This window comes from Heteronotia binoei, chromosome 1 (genome assembly GCF_032191835.1).
Source record: "Heteronotia binoei isolate CCM8104 ecotype False Entrance Well chromosome 1, APGP_CSIRO_Hbin_v1, whole genome shotgun sequence".
NCBI classification, from domain to species: domain Eukaryota; kingdom Metazoa; phylum Chordata; class Lepidosauria; order Squamata; family Gekkonidae; genus Heteronotia; species Heteronotia binoei.
In genome coordinates, this window is record NC_083223.1 from 258,386,955 (window position 1) to 258,406,021 (window position 19,067).

General features: G+C 48.6%; 1 protein-coding gene and 3 non-coding genes across 4 annotated transcripts; 2 read left to right on the forward strand and 2 right to left on the reverse strand.

The window, feature by feature from the left end:
• Positions 1-285: 285 nt before the first annotated feature.
• LOC132589387 (small nucleolar RNA SNORA57) lies at positions 286-425 on the reverse strand. The gene has a single exon (XR_009556596.1). It is a non-coding gene; the product is annotated as a small nucleolar RNA SNORA57 (small nucleolar RNA).
• Positions 426-3,353: 2,928 nt separating this feature from the next.
• C1H11orf98 (chromosome 1 C11orf98 homolog) lies at positions 3,354-9,392 on the forward strand. The gene is made up of 4 exons (XM_060260423.1): positions 3,354-3,445; positions 5,277-5,401; positions 5,631-5,728; positions 8,241-9,392. Exons 1-4 carry the CDS (start codon positions 3,407-3,409, stop codon positions 8,618-8,620), a joined length of 642 nt encoding a protein of 213 aa, XP_060116406.1. The 5' UTR covers positions 3,354-3,406; the 3' UTR covers positions 8,621-9,392.
• A 4,075-nt stretch (positions 9,393-13,467) lies between these two features.
• On the forward strand, positions 13,468-13,658 carry LOC132589098 (U2 spliceosomal RNA). Its single transcript, XR_009556542.1, has one exon. It is a non-coding gene; the product is annotated as a U2 spliceosomal RNA (small nuclear RNA).
• Positions 13,659-14,830: 1,172 nt separating this feature from the next.
• Positions 14,831-15,021, reverse strand: LOC132589101 (U2 spliceosomal RNA). The gene has a single exon (XR_009556543.1). It is a non-coding gene; the product is annotated as a U2 spliceosomal RNA (small nuclear RNA).
• Positions 15,022-19,067: the final 4,046 nt, after the last annotated feature.

A 19,067-nucleotide genomic window follows, 5' to 3' on the forward strand; every position in this document is an offset into this window, starting at 1 on the left:
TTCATTCCTGAATTCTTTAACGGCCTTTTCAGCTTGTTTAGGGTGCTGCATTCTTTGTTGCTTGAGAAGTCTAAATGTTTACAGAATCCGGGGGAAGAACTGGGTCAGACCAAAACCTGTGGGGAAACGAAATCGATAAGATGCACCATATCTGTACACACCTTCTCCCAAAATCAACTGTTCTTTTGTACACATCAAGCCCTTTAACAGCTTGCAAACAGAGCCCTATCACACCTCCTGTCCCCACAACCTCATCCTATGCAGAATGACTGGGCCATGAAGCCCTTTTGTCCCAGTGCTTGAGGATAGAACCAGCAGATGGAAATGCCACTGGCACCGAAGACAGAACACTGGGGGACATTTCTTTACCTCCGGACATAACAGAGCCGGGCACTGAGCCACCCGGGCCTGCCAAGAAAAGGAGGCCTCTTCTCACTGGCATTACAAAATAATCTTTTCTAGGTCTAGGTACTAAAAAACCCTTAAGCAGATTACAGCTGCTCTCAGAAGACACACAGAGCAGAAACACAGGCCAGCAGACCAGGCTAAAAGACCTTGTGGTTGCAGGCAAGATCTAATACAGAAAACACACAAAGGGGAGTACCACAGAAAGCAAGGCTCAGGGAGGGAGTTCAAGAAGTTCCCAGTTCAGCCCTGACCTGGATAGCTCAGGCAAGCCCAATCTCGTCAGATCTTAGAAGTCAAACAGGGTTGACTCTGGTCAATACTTTGATGGGAGACCTCCTTGGAATACCAGAAGTTGGGAGGCAGGGTCAAGCTTTAGTCAGCCATCTTCCTGAATATCCTCCATGCTCCCACTAGGGGTCAGTCACTAGAGGTCATCAACAAAATAAAAAAAAAAGTCCCCAGCATTCTTGTCTAAGTACGACAAGGCTGGGAAGGCTTTTCTCTGCCAGAAGCAAAGAAAAGCTGCTGGGGCTCAGACAAGTAGATCAAACTGAGCCAATGGGCTGAATCAGTAGAGCAACAATATGGAAACAGGTTTTCCCTCTTCAACTCTAGCTTCTGGAACAGGGCTGCCAACCACCAGGTGGGGCCTGGACTTACCCCAGAATTAAAACTGATGACAGAGATTTGTCCTCCTGGAGAAAACGGCAGCTTCACTGGGTGAACTCTACGGCCTCACTTCCCTGCTGAGCATCCTTTCTTCTCAAAACTCCACCCTCCCCAGGCATTTCCCAACCCGGATCCTTTTGGTGCTTTGGTGACCAAGAAAACCCACTATAACATCCACTTTGCAAATCCTCAGAATACTCCGTTTCTAACAGCCTTTCTTTAACTAGTAAACTTAATTCCTAGCAAATGCCTTCTTTGCCGCCTAGATGGCCTTCCTTTCAATACCTCTTTCCATTCCATGACCTTCTGTAGTGTTTTTGCTGTCAAGTCCCAGGTGACTTCAGGTGACCCCGTAGGGTTTTCAAGATAAGAGACCTCCAGAGGTTGTTTGTCATTGCCTGCCTCTGCATAGCTACTCTGGTATTCCTTGGAGATCTTTCATCCTAATTGTGGCAGACTGGTCCTGCGTCTGCTAGCTGGACCTGATCCTGCCCAGCCCTTCCCGGTATACCAACCTGAAAGGGCCATTCCCCTTTGCTGCCTCAAGGTATTCGCTGCCACCACTGTCCCTATCTGGCCTCTGGTTAGGTGGGACAGCCTCTTAACCTCCCTCTGGACTCGTTAAGAACCCTTCTTGGAGCTTCCTAGGGAATCTCTGGGGCTCCCCTGGAGAGTTGGCAACCAGCCGATGTGCCACTTCTCTCCACCCTAGGGATTCCCCAACCCACTCCCAGCGTTCCAAGCAGTTGGGGGGAACTAGATGGTACAGAGGGGCTCTACTTTAAACAAACATAACATTTATTTACAACATACAACTATTTACAGGCATTTTTTAAAAAGTGCACAGAAGCAACAAATTATAGCAGGGGAAAAACGCTCCTTCTCTCCCTCTTATACTACTTGCCCTCACTAGCTGACCTACAGGGCAGGCACCTTACTTGGACTGTTGCAAGCCTGACCATACCTTCTCAACTAACTGATGTCAAAGACTGAACTCAAACTGACTGTCAGCTTCCTCTGACAACTTTTAACTGTCTACCCGCCCAAAATCTTCAATATAAATTGCAGTTCCCGTCCAGGAACTGGTTTACCCTCCTGCAGCCTTCTGGGAGACCAGCCTCAAAGACTTCCTGTCTGTCTAGGAGGCCTCCTCAGAACTGCTGTTTCCAGACAGAGGGAGGGGAAAGACTAGGCCCCGAAGCCTGCTTCCAGAGTTTAATAGACTTCTCCAGCCAGCTCCCAGTAAAAGACCAGCCAAAATGGCATTTCCCTACACCAAAACTAGCCAGGGCCAATCCTACTCAGCTTCTGAAATCTGACGAGATCAGGCCAGCCTGGAGCTATCCAGATCAGCGTTAAGTACTCCTAAGTCAAGTAGGGTTGCCAGCCTCCAGGTGCGCCCTGGAGATCTCCCATTTTGCAACTGATCTCCAGCTTGCAGAGATCAGCTCCCCCGGAGAAAATGGCTGCTTTGAAGGGTGGACTCTATGGCATTGTACTATGTTGAGGCACCACCCTCTCCTGGATCCATCCCCAAAGTCACCAGGTTATTTTCCAAAACAGATCTGGCAACCTTAAGGTAAATTCTTAAGATTTACAGAGCAATCATAAAAAGAGGTACTCCAATCTAAACTGGATTTCAATGGGCTTGGATTGCATCGTTAGCCCCGTGGTTAAGGCGCACGGGGTCGGGTTTGTGAATCCCTCCGGACAGAGCTGGTCGGGGCAAGCGCCTACACAGACAAGATACCCCAGAGTTTCCACCAAAGTCGCTGCCTTTATCCGTGTGTATATTCAGGGGCAGGGCGGCCTGCAAATTTAAATTATAAATAGCAAAAATAAAAAAGCGGAAAGGCACGCACACGCCTTTCTCAGGGCCACGATGCCTCCACGTGGCCGAACCCCTTCCTTCCAAGGACGCAGGCTGCATTCAGGCTACAAGAAGCTGCGCCCCACAAAAGCCATTCCAGAACCCCTCCGCTTTGCTCCCTTCCCTCCAGGCTACCAGCGAGCACTCAAGAACCACTTCGACCCATGACTCACCTTCCGCGCACACTTAAAAAATGGGAAAGAAAGAGCAACGGCCGCGACCTCGCAATTTATATCTCTGCCGGCGCCTCTCCGGCGCCACCAGGTGGCCATTTCAGAAAATAAGGGGGAAGCGAGAGCGGGAGAACCGCTCAAATCCCACTCTGGTTGGTCCTGAGCCTTTTGGCCAATCGGAAGAGGGCAGGAAAGAACGCTCATTGGGTAGGAAGTCACATGATGCCGCTGCTCTCCGGAAATCCTGGAGCGGCGTCATTGGGACTTGGCGTGGCGTGGGAGCAGCATGGGGGCTCCTGGAGGGAAAATCAACCGGCCGAAGACGGTACTGGAGTGTTCTTTTTGTGGAGTGGGGGAAGGTTTAGTATTTCTTGCACGGCTTTTAGAATGATAACAGTGCTTCTCCTACTATCGTTTAGTAGCTCTTACACTAACCCTGTAAGGTAGGCCAGTGTTACAGCTACATAGTTACGTGAGAAGCCATGTTGGAGCAGGCCAATGTCCCACCCAGTCAAACACTCTGTCATGCAGTGGCCAAAAAAAATGTCATCAGGAGGTCCACCAGTGGGGCCAGAACACTAGAAGCCCTCCCACTGTCCCCCCCCCCCCCCACAATCACGAAGAATACAGAGCATCACTGCCCCTGACAGAGAGTTCTAACAATACACTGTGGCTAATAGCCACTGATGGCCCTCTGCTCCAGATGTTTATCCAGTTCCCTCTTGAAACTTGCTATGCTTGTAGCCACCACCACCTCCTGTGGCACTGAATTCCATGTATTAATCACTCTTTGGGTGAAGAAGTACTTCCTTTTATCCGTTCTAACCCAATAGCTCAGCAATTTCATTTAATGCCCATGAGTTCTTGTATTGTGAGGAAGGGAGAAAAGTACTTCTCTCTACCTTCTTTATCCTATGCATAATCTTGTAAATCTATCATGTCACCCCTCAGTCAACATTTCTCCAAGCTAAAGAGCCCCAAGTGCTTTAACCATTCTTCATAGGGAAAGTGTTCCAACCCTTTAATCATTCTAGTTGCCCTTTTCTGCTAAAGAGTTATGGAGATAAAGAGGTTTATCATGATAAACTTTCTGAGCAAGCTCGCTTTTGAAGGACATTCAGTGAGGCAGAGAAAAGATGGGAAGAGGTACTACAGGACTGTTTCTTGAAGTCTGCTGGACTGAGTTTAGGTGTGTATGCCTTGGAGTGCTGGAACCCTTTGAGATTTTCGTTTGAAGAGCTGCCAATAGCGTAGTTCATTTAGACTCTTACTGAAACTCTTTGGGCAGCAAATTCTGGACAGAATGAAAAAAAAAGGTCCTTCGTGTGACTTTGTGGTACTTACTGCCAGAAGATGTGGTGAAGGTGGCAAATTTAGAACAGAAATCTAAACTTGTTTCAGCAATTGAGGGGGGAGCTGTGGCTCAGTGGCAGAGCATCTGCTTTTCAGGTCAAAGATCCCATGATCAGTCCCCTTCATCTCCCATTAAAAGGATCAGGTAGCGGGTTGATTAGAAAGACCTCTTATCTAAGATCCTGGAGAGCCACTGCCAGCTTGAGTAGACAGTAGAAGAAGAAGATGATGATATTGGATTTATATCCCGCCCTCCACTCCGAAGAGTCTCAGAGCGGCTCACAATCTCCTTTATCTTCCTCCCCCACAACAGACACCCTGTGAGGTGGGTGGGGCTGGAGAGGGCTCTCACAGCAGCTGCCCTTTCAAGGACAACCTCTGCCAGAGCTATGGCTGACCCAAGGCCATGCTAGCAGGTGCAAGTGGAGGAGTGGGGAATCAAACCTGGTTCTCCCAGATAAGAGTCCTCACACTTAACCACTACATCAAACTGGCTCAGTACTGATCTTGATGGACCCAGGGTCTGATTCAGAATGAGGCCGCTTCATGTGTTGCAGTTATTAACCATGGAGGCTAAATGCCTTCTTATGCCCCCAGTGAATTTGTGTCAGAGGTAAGATTTGAACTGGGGGCCCTGCCTTACATTTTCACAATCGCTGTATGAAAATTTCTAAATCCAGATTTAGGCCCTCTCTTTGCAAGCAGCAGCCCTTGCTTTTGAGCGCATTCCACCCATTAGGATTTGACTTGCTGGTTCAGAGGGTTTGTGTCTGATGTTCACATAATCTGTCTGTCGGACTTAGGAGCTGCAGAAGAAACTTTTCAAAAGACGCCGCGTTTTGAGCAAGCAGAAGAGAAAGAAACACCGGATTGTGGGCGCCGTGGTGGATGAGGGGCTCATCACCGTCCACCACTTGAAGAAACGCTGGTGAGTTGTGCTTAGCCTGGGATCCTGGCTCTGTGGAAGTTCTCTGCTGGAAAGCTTGGGAAGGACTAGGGATCAAGTTGCAAGGGCAGGGTGACTGCAGCTTGGATTTTATCCTGAGCCCCTGGGGATAGCTCTGCTGGTGTGTGAAGCAGGATGAGACCTTGGATATTCATTGCCTCCTCTCACTGAAGAGTTTCCTTGCACGATGTCTTCCTGGCCTCTCTTCTAGCTCCAGCTCTCGATCTAACATCACTCTTTCGGGGAAGAAGAGGAGGAAACTGCTGAAGCAGCTCCGCCATACTGCGAAGGAGATGGTTGCCATGCAAGGTAAGCCTCACTCCCTTGGGAGGAGCCTGGGAAGAGGACCCCAGTCCCTTGGGCACAGGGATTTGGCTGGTCCCAGGGAGGGGAAACTCTGTCCTAGAAGTCCTCATTGAGTGCTAAGGATGGTGAGACCTGGAGGGAACAGTCCTTTCTAGGGGTTTTTTTTTTAGCAGGAACGCACAGGAACACTGGCCTGGCACCAGGGGGTGTGGCCTAATATGCAAATGAGTTCCTGCTGGGTGAAACAATGGTGATGTCAGAGGGGGGCCTAACATGCAAATGAGTTCCTACTGGGCTTTTTCTACAAAAAAAGCCCTGGTCCTTTCTCTTTTTTTGAGAGCCAGTTTGGTGTAGTGGTAAAATGCGTGGACTCTTATTTGGGAGAACGGGGTTTGATCCCCCACTCCTCCACTTGCAGCTGCTGTAATGGCTTTGGGTCAGCCATAGCTCTCGTAGGAGCAGTCCTTGAAAGGGCAGCTTCTGGGAGAGCTCTCTCAGTCTTACCCACCTCACAGGGTGTCTGCTGTGGGGGAAGAAGGTAAAGGAGATTGTGAGCTGCTCTGAGACTCTGAGATTCAGAGTATAGGGTGGGATATAAATCCAATATCATCTTCTACCCAGTACATAGTTCCAGCCCCAGTTTCTGCAACTTCAGCTGTGGTAGAATCATTTATTTATTTATTTTAATTTATATCCGCCCTACCCCGCCGAATCATAAAATCACAGAGTTGGAAGGGGCCATACCGGTTATCTAGTCCAACTCTCTGCTGCACAGAATCAGCCTAAAGCATCCCTGACAAGCATTGCTTGAGCCGCAGGGGACACTTCTTACCTTTCTGTCCTGTTATTTAAACCCATTATTGCGAGTTCTATCCTCTGCCGCCAAAAGAACAGAGAACATAAGAGAAGCCATGTTGGATCAGGCCAATGGCCCATCCAGTCCAACATTCTGTTTCACATGGTGGTCCAAAAACCACAGGTGCCATCAGGAGGTCCACCAGTGGGGCCAGGACGCTAAAAGGAATAGCTTCCTGCTCTCCTCAAAGTGACAGCCTCTCAAATACTGAAAGAGGCTGAACATGCAAAGCTTCACCATAGTTCTTCTGTATATTTTGGATTGCAGTCAGATTAGTCGTGAATGCTTGAAGTTGCCTTACCCACTGGGCCAGCCAGCCCTTTAATGACTGCTCTGCCTGGTGCTGGCTCTTTGGCGACTGGGGCAGAGAAAAGCTATTTGCTGTGATTGATCCCTGAGATACTTCTGGCTGGAGGCACCAAGGATTCCACCTGGGCCTTTCTCAGTACGGCAGATGCTCTTAGGAAGGTGAACTGATGTGATGATGAACTAGTCCTTATCCAAGTGCATTTTGCAACATTCGTTTATCGTTACCTTGTGTGCTATACATGGGCTTGTAAAGATCTACATTTAGCAGAGAGAGCCGGATAGAAAGAGAGGTCAGGAATTATGAAGATAGGGGAAATGGATAAGGCTGTTAGTTTGTACTGAAAGGGGAACTAAACTGGGGATGGGACAATTAGAGGGAAGCTCCCAGTTCCCTTGTGATGGAGAGGGGACATAAGAGAAGCCAAGTTGGATCAGGCCAGTGGCCCATCCAGTCCAATACTCGTGTCACACAGTGGCCAAAAAACCAGGCGCCATCAAGAGGTCCATCAGTGGGGCCAGGACACCAGAAGCCTTCCCACTGTTGCCCCCTCCAAGCACCAAGAATACAGAGCATCACTGCCCCAGACAGAGAGTTTCAACAATAAGCTGTGGCTAATAGCCACTGATACACCTCTGCTCCATGTGTTTATCCAATCCCCTCTTGGAAGCTGGCTATGCTTGTAGCTGCCGCCACCTTCTTTGGCAGTGAATTCCATGTGTTAATCACCCTTTGGAAGCCAGTTTGGGTTGAGAGCCAGTTTGGTGTAGTGGTTAAGCGTGAAAACTCTTATCTAGGAGAAGGGTTTGATTCCCCACTCCTCCACTTGCACCTGCTGGAATGGCCTTGGGTCAGCCATAGCTTTCACAGGAGTTGTCCTTGAAAGGGCAGTTTCTGGGAGAGCTCTCTCAGCCCCACCCGCCTCACAGGGTGTCCATTGTGCGGGGGAAGGTAGAGGAGATTGTGAGCTGCTCTGAGACTCTGAGATTCAAAGTATAGGGTAGGATATAAATCCAATATATTCTTTTTTAATCTGTTCTTATATCAGAACCAGTTTGATGGATCACCAAAGCTCAAAGGTCGCCATCTGGGTCTGCTAGGGAAAACTTCCTAAGCTGCGAGGGCACATTGTCTTTTATTAAGAGCCGTGAAACATCTTTAAGTAGTGAGCAGATTTCTGAGTTTCTCAGAGCCTCGTGGAACTCAGACGCTTTAGGCATTTTAGCGGAATGGCACTTCCGCTGTTTGGGAAATGCAGAGGAGGGCTGGGCCTAGCTTGAAGGGTGAGTTGGGTTTGAGGCACAGAGGGGGACCTGCCTGTTCCTAATTCCTTCTCTACATCCTCGTTGCAGTTGATGTGTCTCCTGGTCCAAGTAAAAAACCCCGGCGCAGGAAGGGGAAAAGAGAAAGAATGCAAGAAAAGTTTGCAGCCAGCCTGGATATAGAGATGGTAGAAGTGGCGCCAATCGCAGAGAGCGTGGAGCCGGTTGTGGAAAGCGTGGAGCCGGTCGCGGAGAGCATGGAGCCGGTCGCGGAGAGCGTGGAGCCGGTCGCGGAGAGCGTGGAGCCGGTCGCGGAGAGCGTGGAGCCGGTCGCGGAGAGCGTGGAGCCGGTCGCGGAGAGCGTGGAGCCGGTTGCGGAGAGCGTGGAGCCGGTTGCGGAGAGCGTGAAGCCGGTTGCGGAGAGCTTGGAGCTAGTCACAGAAAGTGTGGAGCCAGTCACAGAGAGCTGAAATCTCCCCCCAAAGTCTTGCAGTCAGTTTCCATGGCCCCTTTCTTGTGACTGCAGCTGCTGGCAGGAATCTGGGGGCTGGAGGAAATGGATCATGGCCCAGCTCAGTGCCAGAAACTTTAGAGTGACTTGGAGTCTTTGTGGAGACGCGTTTTCCCACTTGAGAGAGCTGCAACTTTGCAGCCTTGCTTCCTTGCATGGCCACCTCTGCTCCTGTTGCCACCCCAAGCAGGGAGAACACAGTGCAGAAGGAAGCATTCCCCCACATGCAACAGCGCAAGGGGGGAGGCCTCCTATGTCTCTGTGTTCCCATTAGCTCCGGCCCGCAGCAGCGCTTCCTTCTCTGAAGCCCATTGGAACTGGGGTGGTTGAGGGGAGATGAGGGGTGCACCGTGTGGCATTCCTGCCGATTTGGTGCCTCAAATGACCCCATTGGTGATCTGTCCCTGGCTGCTCCTTCCTTCCTGTTGTGCCAGGGAAGGACTGTGGGTTCTCCACGCTTCAAAGTACCGGTAATACGTCTTGGAATGGCAGGAATCAGCATAGTCCTTAGTACAAAGAGTGTGCATGAAACAGAATAACTGAGGGCTGAACTGACCTTGCCTGACTCTCCAAATATCCTGGCTGCATGGAGAAGACTGGAATGGGATGTAGAATGGGAAGGGGGGAACCAAACCTGTCCTCCCAATAAACATCCTTCCTCTTTTCATACCTTCAGCCTGTATGTCCTCAAGACCCTGGATGTTTTGTCAGTAAAATGGCCAGGATCCACAGGGGTGTGTGTTGGCTTCTCTTTATCCCTGATAGTGGAAAAAAAAACAATGGGTATTGGGAGGGTGGGGGAAGGTGGGGCTGGTTCTGGATTCAAAAGGAAGAAATCAAACATTGGGCTGGAAATCAAACATTGCTACAGAGGATGCTAAGACAAAAAGAAGCAGGATGATTCTGCAAATTTTTCCTATTTATTTAAAATGTTTATTACCCACCTGTCTGCCTTATAGTTCAAGGTGGTTTATAATAAATTAGACTGGTGCTTTGGGAATCCAGATTCAGATTAAAGCTAGCAGGAACTCCTTTGCATATTAGGCCAAACACCCCTGACATAGCCAATTCTCCAAGAGCTTATAGGGCTCTTACAGGGCCTACTATAAGCTCCAAGAGGATTGGCTACATTGGGGTGTGTGGTGTAATATGCAAAGTTGCTCCTGCTACGAAAACCTGCAGTTAGGTTTTTGCCAGCTGCCTGGAGGAAGAATTGTTCTTCTCCTTTAACAGGGATGTTGTTTAGCAGCTGATGTTTACTTCCATACCATGAAAAGCATTGGGTGCCCCATTTCCACATATAATATACTCTCATACCCCCATTTCCACATATTAAGACTCTATTATACTCTCCAGGCTTGTTAGCAACCCCTAGATATTTAGCTTCGTGCCATAAAAATTATCAGCATCCCATTTCAACATACTAAGCTATCTAAAGAAGAGGGGGTTTCGTGGCTCATTAAGAGCCTTTCTCTTACAGTAAATGCACACATTAAAAAAGACTTCTAACAGCTACAATTGCCAGCATCCTGGAGAAAGTGTCCTATCCCTTTAGCAGAAGGGTGTTACAAATTCATAAGGGGATGTTATCTACCTCCAGGCCACGAAAAGCTTTAGCTGGCCATTTCCACACCTTAAGCCTATTAAAGGAGCGAGACCTTTTGCATTCTTCTACAATCAACTTGTATTGACCATTGCAAAAACAATTACAATCATTTTTTCCCTTCCAGGCAATTGGCACCCCTGTCAATATCAGCGGCGGGGAAAGTGGGGCTTGCCAGAGCAGCGGCAGAGAGAGTGGGGGCTGCCAGAGCGGGGGGGGGGGCTCTATCGAAAATTTTATTCCGTGGGCCCCCCACCTAAAATTTTCTGGCTATGGGCCTGCTTGATAACTACTGCAGATTAAAATGATGTTAAAGTAACAGATAAGAGGGACCAGTTTAAAAGCTGGTAATCCCATACAAGAGACTGGTATGTCTTCTACTGATCTAGGGAGACTTCTGGGTCATTGATCCTTTGGGGTGCAGAAATTCCCTTACCTGGCCAAAAAACCTAGGTGCCATCAGGAGGTCCATCAGTGGGGCCAGGACACTAGAAGCCCTCCCACTGTTGCCCCCCAAAGCACCAAGAATAAGCATCACTGCCCAAGGAGAGTTCCATCAACAGCCTGTAGTTAATAGCCACTGATGGACCTCTGCTCCAGAAGTAGCTCCAGTCCCCTCTTGAAGCTGGCTATGCTTGTAGCTGCCACCAACGTTTTAGTCCAATGGCACCTTTGAGATCAACAAAGATGTTTTCCAGGTATAAGCTTTCATTTGCACACATGCTTTAGCAGATACACTGAAATATCCACTTCAATGTATCTGAAAAAGTGCATGCACAAGAAAGCTTAGTTCTTCAGTTTGGAACTGAAGCAAGAGCTGAGAACTTGGGAGTTCTCCAAGCTTGGAGGTGCCGCCTTGGAGGGAGCAGCGCCGCTTTGGAGGAAATTTACCTGGTGCAGGATTTGCAGACATGCTGTTCACAGGAGTACTGGCTTCTATGCTAAATACAACAAATATTACAAACAGCACCAGTCGTTCTTTACAGCTGTCTTATTTGAAGGAAATTCCAACTGCTAGTGCGGCCAGTGAAGCAAAAAAGTGAACACACGATAAGGATACAGCAAAAACCAAAACAAACTGCAACCAATTTATCTTATACAACTGAAAGTCTCTTATGATGCAATTCATATAAACCAATAAATGGATATAGGTATATAAAATATCATTACACCTCAATACCAAATATTTATGAATTGTACAGAAATATCGTCATAGTGCTGAATATATGTGTCAGAATCAAAATGAAACTCGAAGATGGACTTCCCATTTCAAAATATAAAGACTTGCTTTCAATACTGATATATTATGAAAACACCTTAAAGATGAAGAAGATGATGATGAAGATATTGGATTTATATCCCGCCCTCCACTCCGAAGAGTCTCAGAGCGGCTCACAATCTTCTTTACCTTCCTCCCCCACAACAAACACCCTGTGAGGTGGGTGGGGCTGGAGAGGGCTCTCACAGCAGCTGCCTTTTCAAGGACAACTTCTGCCAGAGCTATGGCTGACCCAAGGCCATGCTAGCAGGTGCAAGTGGAGGAGTGGGGAATCAAACCCGGTTCTCCCAGATAAGAGTCTGCACACTTAACCACTACACCAAACTGGCTCTCCTGAACAAAGGGTCATACACAGATTTTATAGGGAACTGGAAGAGAATTAGCTCCATACCAAAAGCAATTATCCATCCTTCTATATGGGGTTTAAGTACTCTATTCAGAGTCATCCTAGTTTGGCCATTCAGTAATTCTCCCCCTGGGTGGATCCTTCCTCTTCTGACCAGAGCCTATGCGAATCCCCTTTCTGCAAAGTAGGCTCAGGCTCCCACACCTTGTCCTGGGAAAGCGGAGGTAACTTCCCCCACCCATCAACAGCTCTGGGTTCCGGGTATTCCTGTGATCTGCAAGAGGCACTTCAGAACAGGAGGAGCCTTGCAGGGTTGGACCTTCCTCTCCACTCCCCTTTTCAGCAAAGGCCAGCTAGATTCCTTCAGGATACCCACAAGCTGAATATGCCCTCCTGCAGATGGGTAGACTGCCTCAGAATTGGGAGGATGTCTGGCTCCTGGCTTTATTCATTTTTAGGAATTGTGGGGTGGGGTGTGTGTTCCTTTTCTATAGGGCAGACTGCTGCTATTTGAATGTTCTGCAGCTTTTATCCAGGTAGATATTACCTTTATTAAGGCAAAAGGGAACTTTCCTGCTTCCCCCTTCCAATTGCAGCTCACTGATCTTGGAGATGCTGCTGGGGGGAGGGGCGGGAATTCACCAGAGGAATAACTTGGAAGGGGAGGATCTGCAGTGGGAAAGGGAAACCGGTGGAAACTGCCAGTCTAGTCTGGATCTAACCCTTTGTGATTGCCTCAAGTGTTTTTAAATGGAGTATGAAGATCACAAAGCTACTTAAAAGCTGCATTTCCCAATGCCCCATCCCAACTGGTAAGGGTGGAAATATGCCTTTGCTTAGGCTAGCCATGTTGCCCTTTTTCGGTCGTTTTGGGATTAGAGACAATGACTTTCTTTCTTCAGGTCCCCTAGAGGGACTAGTTATTATGGGCTATCCTTTCCTAGGAATTTGGCTGGCACGATTTCACTTTAACTGGCTGATCTGCTTTTTGTAAAAACAAACAAACAAAAAAACCTAGTGAACTTGATTTTCTTGTTGGGAAATCTGGCACTGCTGCACTCCTCCCGGTTAACCGAGATGCATAAAATTTGGATTGCGGACAGCCAAGGACTGCCAGTGCTGGAGAAACAAAGGGAGAGGAAGAAAATACGAGTCTGGAGGAGGAGGCGGGAATCCTCGCTCCTTTTCTCGCGCCATTTCTCCTTTGCGGTTCCTGAGCTGCCGGGAACGTCCCACCCCTTTGAAAAACGGCTCCAGGAGGAAACACGGAGACAGAAACGCCCCGGAAACAGCCGAGAATCGAAAGGGGTTAACGGAAGTGCCGTGCATCATGGGAAAGGGGGCGGACGTATGCAGATCACCGAGCCCGGCATTCCAAGCGGTGAAATTGACAAAACCGCCTTTCAGGAGGCGGCTGACCGGGAAGGCGGGAAGAGCGGCGGCTTCGGAATGCAGCGGGCGGCCTCCTGGCCCCGGCTGAGCTGGCTGCGGCCTTCGGCACGCGAGGCTGGGGGTGGCTCGCTTAACCTGGAAGCCTATCGGGTCGCTAGGGAAGGCACTTTCGGGGAGCTTTGCGGTATCGCTTCTCGGCCTTTTGGCTAAGATCAAGTGTAGTATCTGTTCTTATCAGTTTAATATCTGATACGTCCTCTATCTGAGGACTATATATTAAATGGATTTTTGGGACTGGGAGATGGAATAGGGGCTTGCTCCGTCCACTCCACGCATCGACCTGGTATTGCAGTACCTCCAGGAACGGTGCACCTCCCCCCGGGGAGAATATTGATGGTTCAAAAACAGACTGGAAAAAATCAATTTTATCTCTTTAACCTTTTTATCTTTTGCATTTTTCTTCCTATTAATAAGTACACAGAGGGTTGGACTAGATGACCATAGAGGTCCCTTCCTGTATTATTCTGAAGATCCTTCCTATGTAGAGTGCTGAAATAACTCTTGCTGAAATCAGTTTTTCTCTGAAGCGATCACTTTCTGCCCAGGGTTGGGCTGGAGACAGAGAGGCTTCTTCTACAGAGGAGACCAGGAGCGGGGGCTGGCTGTGGAGGAGGGGGCGCTCACAGCATGGGCTTCTTGCCTGCCCCGCGGGCCGGAGAACCGGCACTCTGCTTCCCCGAAGAGTCTCAGAGCGGCTCACAATCTCCTTTACCTTCCTCCGCCACAACAGACACCCTGTGAGGTGGGTGGGGCTGGAGAGGGCTCTCACAGCAGCTGCCCTTTCAAGGACAACCTCTGCCAGAGCTATGGCAGACCCAAGGCCATTCCAGCAGGTGCAAGTGGAGGAGTGGGGAATCAAACCCGGTTCTCCCAGATAAGAGTCCGCACACTTAACCACTACACCAAACTGGCTCTCCAGCCAGTTTGAAGGCTCCAGCCCAGCGCTCCCCCCACCCCGCCCCCCATCAACCATCAGCTCTGGCTGGGGCTGCTGCAGCGGCTCTCTCTTATTTTCATGGCCTCATTTTGGGCCCCGCGGCCCCACCACTTTTCCCATGCCCCCCTAACATTTTCCAGCTAGGAGCCTGAGGGTCCCACGAATGTTTGGGAGGGTAAGGAAGCTATTTCAGTTTAAATCTATTTAGATTTAAGGACACCACACCTCAAATCAACTAAACGCTTCTATGTCCGGCTCAGTTAAGGCCTCAAGAGGCAGACCTCAGGGACTTAGTCCTGAATCCCACCATTCTATTGCACCACCACCTCGTGCCTATTATGAAAAAGAGTCGGGAGTCCCTTTTCTGTTGGAGCAAATAAGTTTATAACAGTTAAGACAAAACCACTTGAGTGTGAAAAGTTAAGAGGAAACGGGGAGAAATGAAAATAACCAGTAAGTGGGGGGGGGGGGGGGGGACGAAAGAGAGAGAAAAGTAACTTACAACAGAGAAATTTCTCAGTCTGTTTTTGAACCATCGATATTCTCCCCGGGGGGAGGTGCACCGTTCCTGGAGGTACTGCAATACCAGGTCGATGCGTGGAGTGGACGGAGCAAGCCCCTATTCCATCTCCCAGTCCCAAAAATCCATTTAATATATAGTCCTCAGATAGAGGACGTATCAGATATTAAACTGATAAGAACAGATACTACACTTGATCTTAGCCAAAAGGCCGAGAAGCGATACCGCAAAGCTCCCCGAAAGTGCCCTCCCTAGCGACCCGATAGGCTTCCAGGTTAAGCGAGCCACCTGCCAGCCTCGCGTGCCGAAGGCCGCAGCCAGCTCAGCCGGGGCCAGGAGGCCGCCCGCTGCATTCCGAAGCCGCCGCTCTTCCCGCCTTCCCGGTCAGCCGCCTCCTGAAAGGCGGTTTTGTCAATTTCACCGCTTGGAATGCCGGGCTCGGTGATCTGCATACGTCCGCCCCCTTTCCCATGATGGACGGCACTTTCCCGTCTTTTACAATAAGGGAGAACTGTTAGGAGGTCGCCTCCACCTTCAGACTCGTATTTTCTCTGCAGTTCGAATTTTATGCATCTCGGTTAACTTGGAGGAATGGATCAGATTTCCCAACAAGAAAATGGAGTTCACTGTTTTAACTTTTACAAAAAGCAGATCAGCCAGTTAAAGTGAAATCGTGCCAGCCAGATTCCCTAGAAAAGGATAGCCCGTAATAACCAGCCCCTCCAGGGTACCTGGAGAAAGAAAGTCATTGTCTCTAATCCCAAACTAGCCGAAAAGGGGGCAACATGTCCAGCCCAACCAAAGGCATATTTCTACCCTGACCAATGTGGTAGGGACATTGGGAAAAGCAGCTTATTAAGTAGCTTCGTGATCTTCATACTCCACTTAAAAACACTCGAGGCAAATCACAAAGGGTTAGTTCCAGACTAGACTAGCAGTTTCCACCTATTTCCCCTTCCCACTGCAGACCCTCCCCCTCCCAAGTTATTCCTCTGGTCTCCCCCCCCCCCCCCCAAGAGTAGCATCTCCAAGATCAGTGAACTGCAATTGAAGGGGAAGCAGGAAAGTTCCTTTTTGCCTTAATAAAGGTAATATCTACCTGGATAAAAGCTGCAGAACATTCAAATAGCAGTCTGTCCTAAAGAAAATTACCCCCCCCCCCCCAATCCCCTTCCCATGGAGAAAGAAAGTGATTGTATCTAATCCCAAACCAACCGAAAAAGGGCAACATGTCCAGCCCAAGCAAAGGCATATTTCTATCCTGACCAATGCGGTACGGATGTCAGGAAAGGCACTGCAGACCTCTCCCCACCCTAGTTATTCCCCGCTCCCCCCGCCCCACAGAGCAGCATCTCCAAGATCAGTGAGCTGCAGTGGGAGAGGCAAGAAAGTTCCATTCTTCCTTAATTACATCTACCTGGATAAAAGCTGCAGAACATTCAAACAGCAGCAGTCTGTCCTAAAGAAAATGACCCCCCCCCCAAAAAAAAGAACCCCATCCCCCTGCAATCCCTAAAAACGAATAGAGCCAGGAGCCAGACATGAATAATAGGACCTCCTAATTCAGAAGCATTCTGCCAGTCTGCAGGAGGGCTGTTACCTTCATGTCCAGCTTGTGGGTGTCCTGGAGAGATCTAGCTGGCCTTTGCTGGGAAGAGGGAAGTGGAAAGAGGTCTCTTTGGTCCAACCCTGCAGGGCTCCTCGTGTTCTGAGGTGCCTGCTGCAAATCACAGGAATACTCTGGCTCGAACCAAGAGCTGTTGATTAGCGGGGGGGGGGGGGAGTTATTACAACCACAGACTAGAAGCCCCCCCTTTCCAGGACAAGGTGTTGTGGGAGGGTGACTGTTACTTTGCAGAGAAGGATCCACCCACCCAGAGGGAAGGCTGGTGAATGGGAAATCTAGGATGAGTCTGAATAGGATACTTAAACCCCAGGTAAAAGGAGGGACAATTACTTTAGTATGACTTTTTTTTTAAAGGTAAAGGCAATCCCCTGTGCAAGCACCAGTCGTTTCTGAGTCTGAGGTGACGTTGCTTTCACAATGTTTTCACGGCAGACTTTTTACGGGGTGGTTTGCCATTTCCTTCCCAGTCATCTACACTTTACCTCCAGCAAGCTGAGTACTCATTTTACCGACCTTGGAAGGATGGAAAGCTGAGCCAACCTGGAGCCGGCTACCTGAAACCAGCTTCCACTGGGATTGAACTCAGGTCGTGAGCAGAAAGTTCAGACTGCAGTACTGCAGCTTTACCACTCTGCGCCACAGGGCTAACTCTCCCCCACCACCCCTATTAAATCTGCGTATGACCCTTCCTTTGTCTTTCATGGCGCCACAAGAGTCTCTGATTCGACTGCAGCAGGCTCACAGGGCATTTCCAGTAGCCGACATTAACAGTGGAGGTGGAAAGAGGGAGTCGATATCAGAATAGCAGCTGTCTTACAAGACCTATTTCCTTCAGGCTTTAACTGTGGGCTTCTGGGAGGAATACAGCTATTGCTCACATTGGCACTTTTATGAGCTTGTTTAGCCTGAAATGTACTTTAAAATACCTTTTCCCAGATGCTTTATCTTTTTAAACACCTGCCCAACAGACAGTGGGTTTCCCCTCCCTCTGTGTCTGGTGTTTCCTGCTCTTTCACATCTATCCCTTTCCCCACATCTGTTCCTTCCTCAGAAAAATATCAGTACTTTAAAACCAGTACAAAAAGATGTGTGTTCTATCAATCGCTTCTAGATTTTTTTTAATAACCTCACAAAGCAAAATAAAACCATGAGGAAAATTTCCCTTTCATTTACATTTGATGGCGTTTTTCCTCTGACTGGGCTCAGTAGTGGTCAGTGGGGTTTATAGGGTTGCCATCTCTGGGTTAGGAAATACCTGGAGATTTTGGGATGGAGCCTGAGGACAGTGGGATTTTAGGAGGGGGAGTCCTCAGTGGGGTATAATGCCATAGAGTTCATCTCTGAAGCAACCATTTTCTTCAGGTGATGATGTTATTGGATTTATATACCACCCTCCACTCCAAATCTCAGAGTCTCAGAGCGGTTCACAATCTCCTTTATCTTCCTCCCCAACAACAGACACCCTGTGAGAGGGCTCTCACAGCAGCTGCCCTTTCAAGGCAGCCTCTGCCAAAGCTATGGCTGACCCAAGGCCATTCCAGCAGGTGCATGTGGAGGAGTGGGGAATCAAACCCGGTTCTCCCAGATAAGAGTTCACACACTTAACCACTACACCAAACTGGCTCTGATCTCTCAAACTGATCTCTATCATATGGAGATTTGGTGTAATTCCAGGAGTTCTCCAGGCCACACCTGGAGGAGGGCTTTGAATGACACTCACCTGCAGAAGCATTACAGAGTATGAACTAAATGGTTTAATTGACCAGGTGGACTGGTACAAAAGTCAGTAGGTTTGCAAAAACCTTTGAGCTGGTGTGGTAAAGTGTATTTTGTAAGCCCCAAGTTCCCAAGTAAGTCAGCCTTAGCTTTGAAAGACATCCATTTGCAGATAGATCCAAAAGCATAGCCATGTTGGTATGAAGCAGCAGCAGAACGTTTGAGTCCAGTGGCACCTTTAAGACAACAACGTTTTATTTATTATTATTTATTTATTATGTTAGACTTATATCCCGCCCATTCTACAAAGACTCAAGGCGGCTAACAACATTAGATAACTATGTTAAAACAATAAAACAGTCAGATAAAATCACAATGGTGCTACTTTGTCTATTCAGGCAAGATCATATAGTATTTTCCTTTCTCCAAAGCGGTCAGATCCTAGGCAGATGGTACTAATGCAAGATATATCCGGGTGAGGTGGCAGCCCTTTCCCATTTAAATGTCATATGCCATCCAAAACAATTCAGTAAGTCCCACAGGGGCCTGATGGCTTCTGGGAGGAAGTTTCAGATTGTTGGGGCTGCCACCGAGAAGGCTGTTGCTCTGGTGGAATTTAGCCTAGCCTCCTTTAGCCCAGGGACAGCCAAAAGATTTTGAGGACTTGATCGAAATGCTCTCTGGGGAACATGTGGGGCAAGGCGGTCTCACAGATATATAAGTCCTAGGCCATATAGGGCTAGGTAGAAGCAAGCATTGCAGGGGATGAGTGAAATTATTTCATTGACATGAGACAGAGAAGATCCTGGCATAAAAATTCACCCCATAAGTGGCATGGTAAAGACTGCTACCATAAGTAGCATGGTAAAGACTGCTACCTTTACCTTTAAGAGCCCCATGGCGCAGAGTGGTAAAGCTGCAGTACT

What these genes read in the sequence shown, in the direction of transcription:
- C1H11orf98 (XM_060260423.1), top strand. Translation starts at nt 3,407, where the DNA reads ATGGGGGCTCCTGGAGGGAAAATCAACCGGCCGAAGACG. An exon ending in CACCACTTGAAGAAACGCTG is followed by an intron (nt 5,402 to 5,630) that starts GTGAGTTGTGCT and finishes CCTCTCTTCTAG; the next exon opens with CTCCAGCTCTCGATCTAACA. An exon ending in GGAGATGGTTGCCATGCAAG is followed by an intron (nt 5,729 to 8,240) that starts GTAAGCCTCACT and finishes TCCTCGTTGCAG; the next exon opens with TTGATGTGTCTCCTGGTCCA.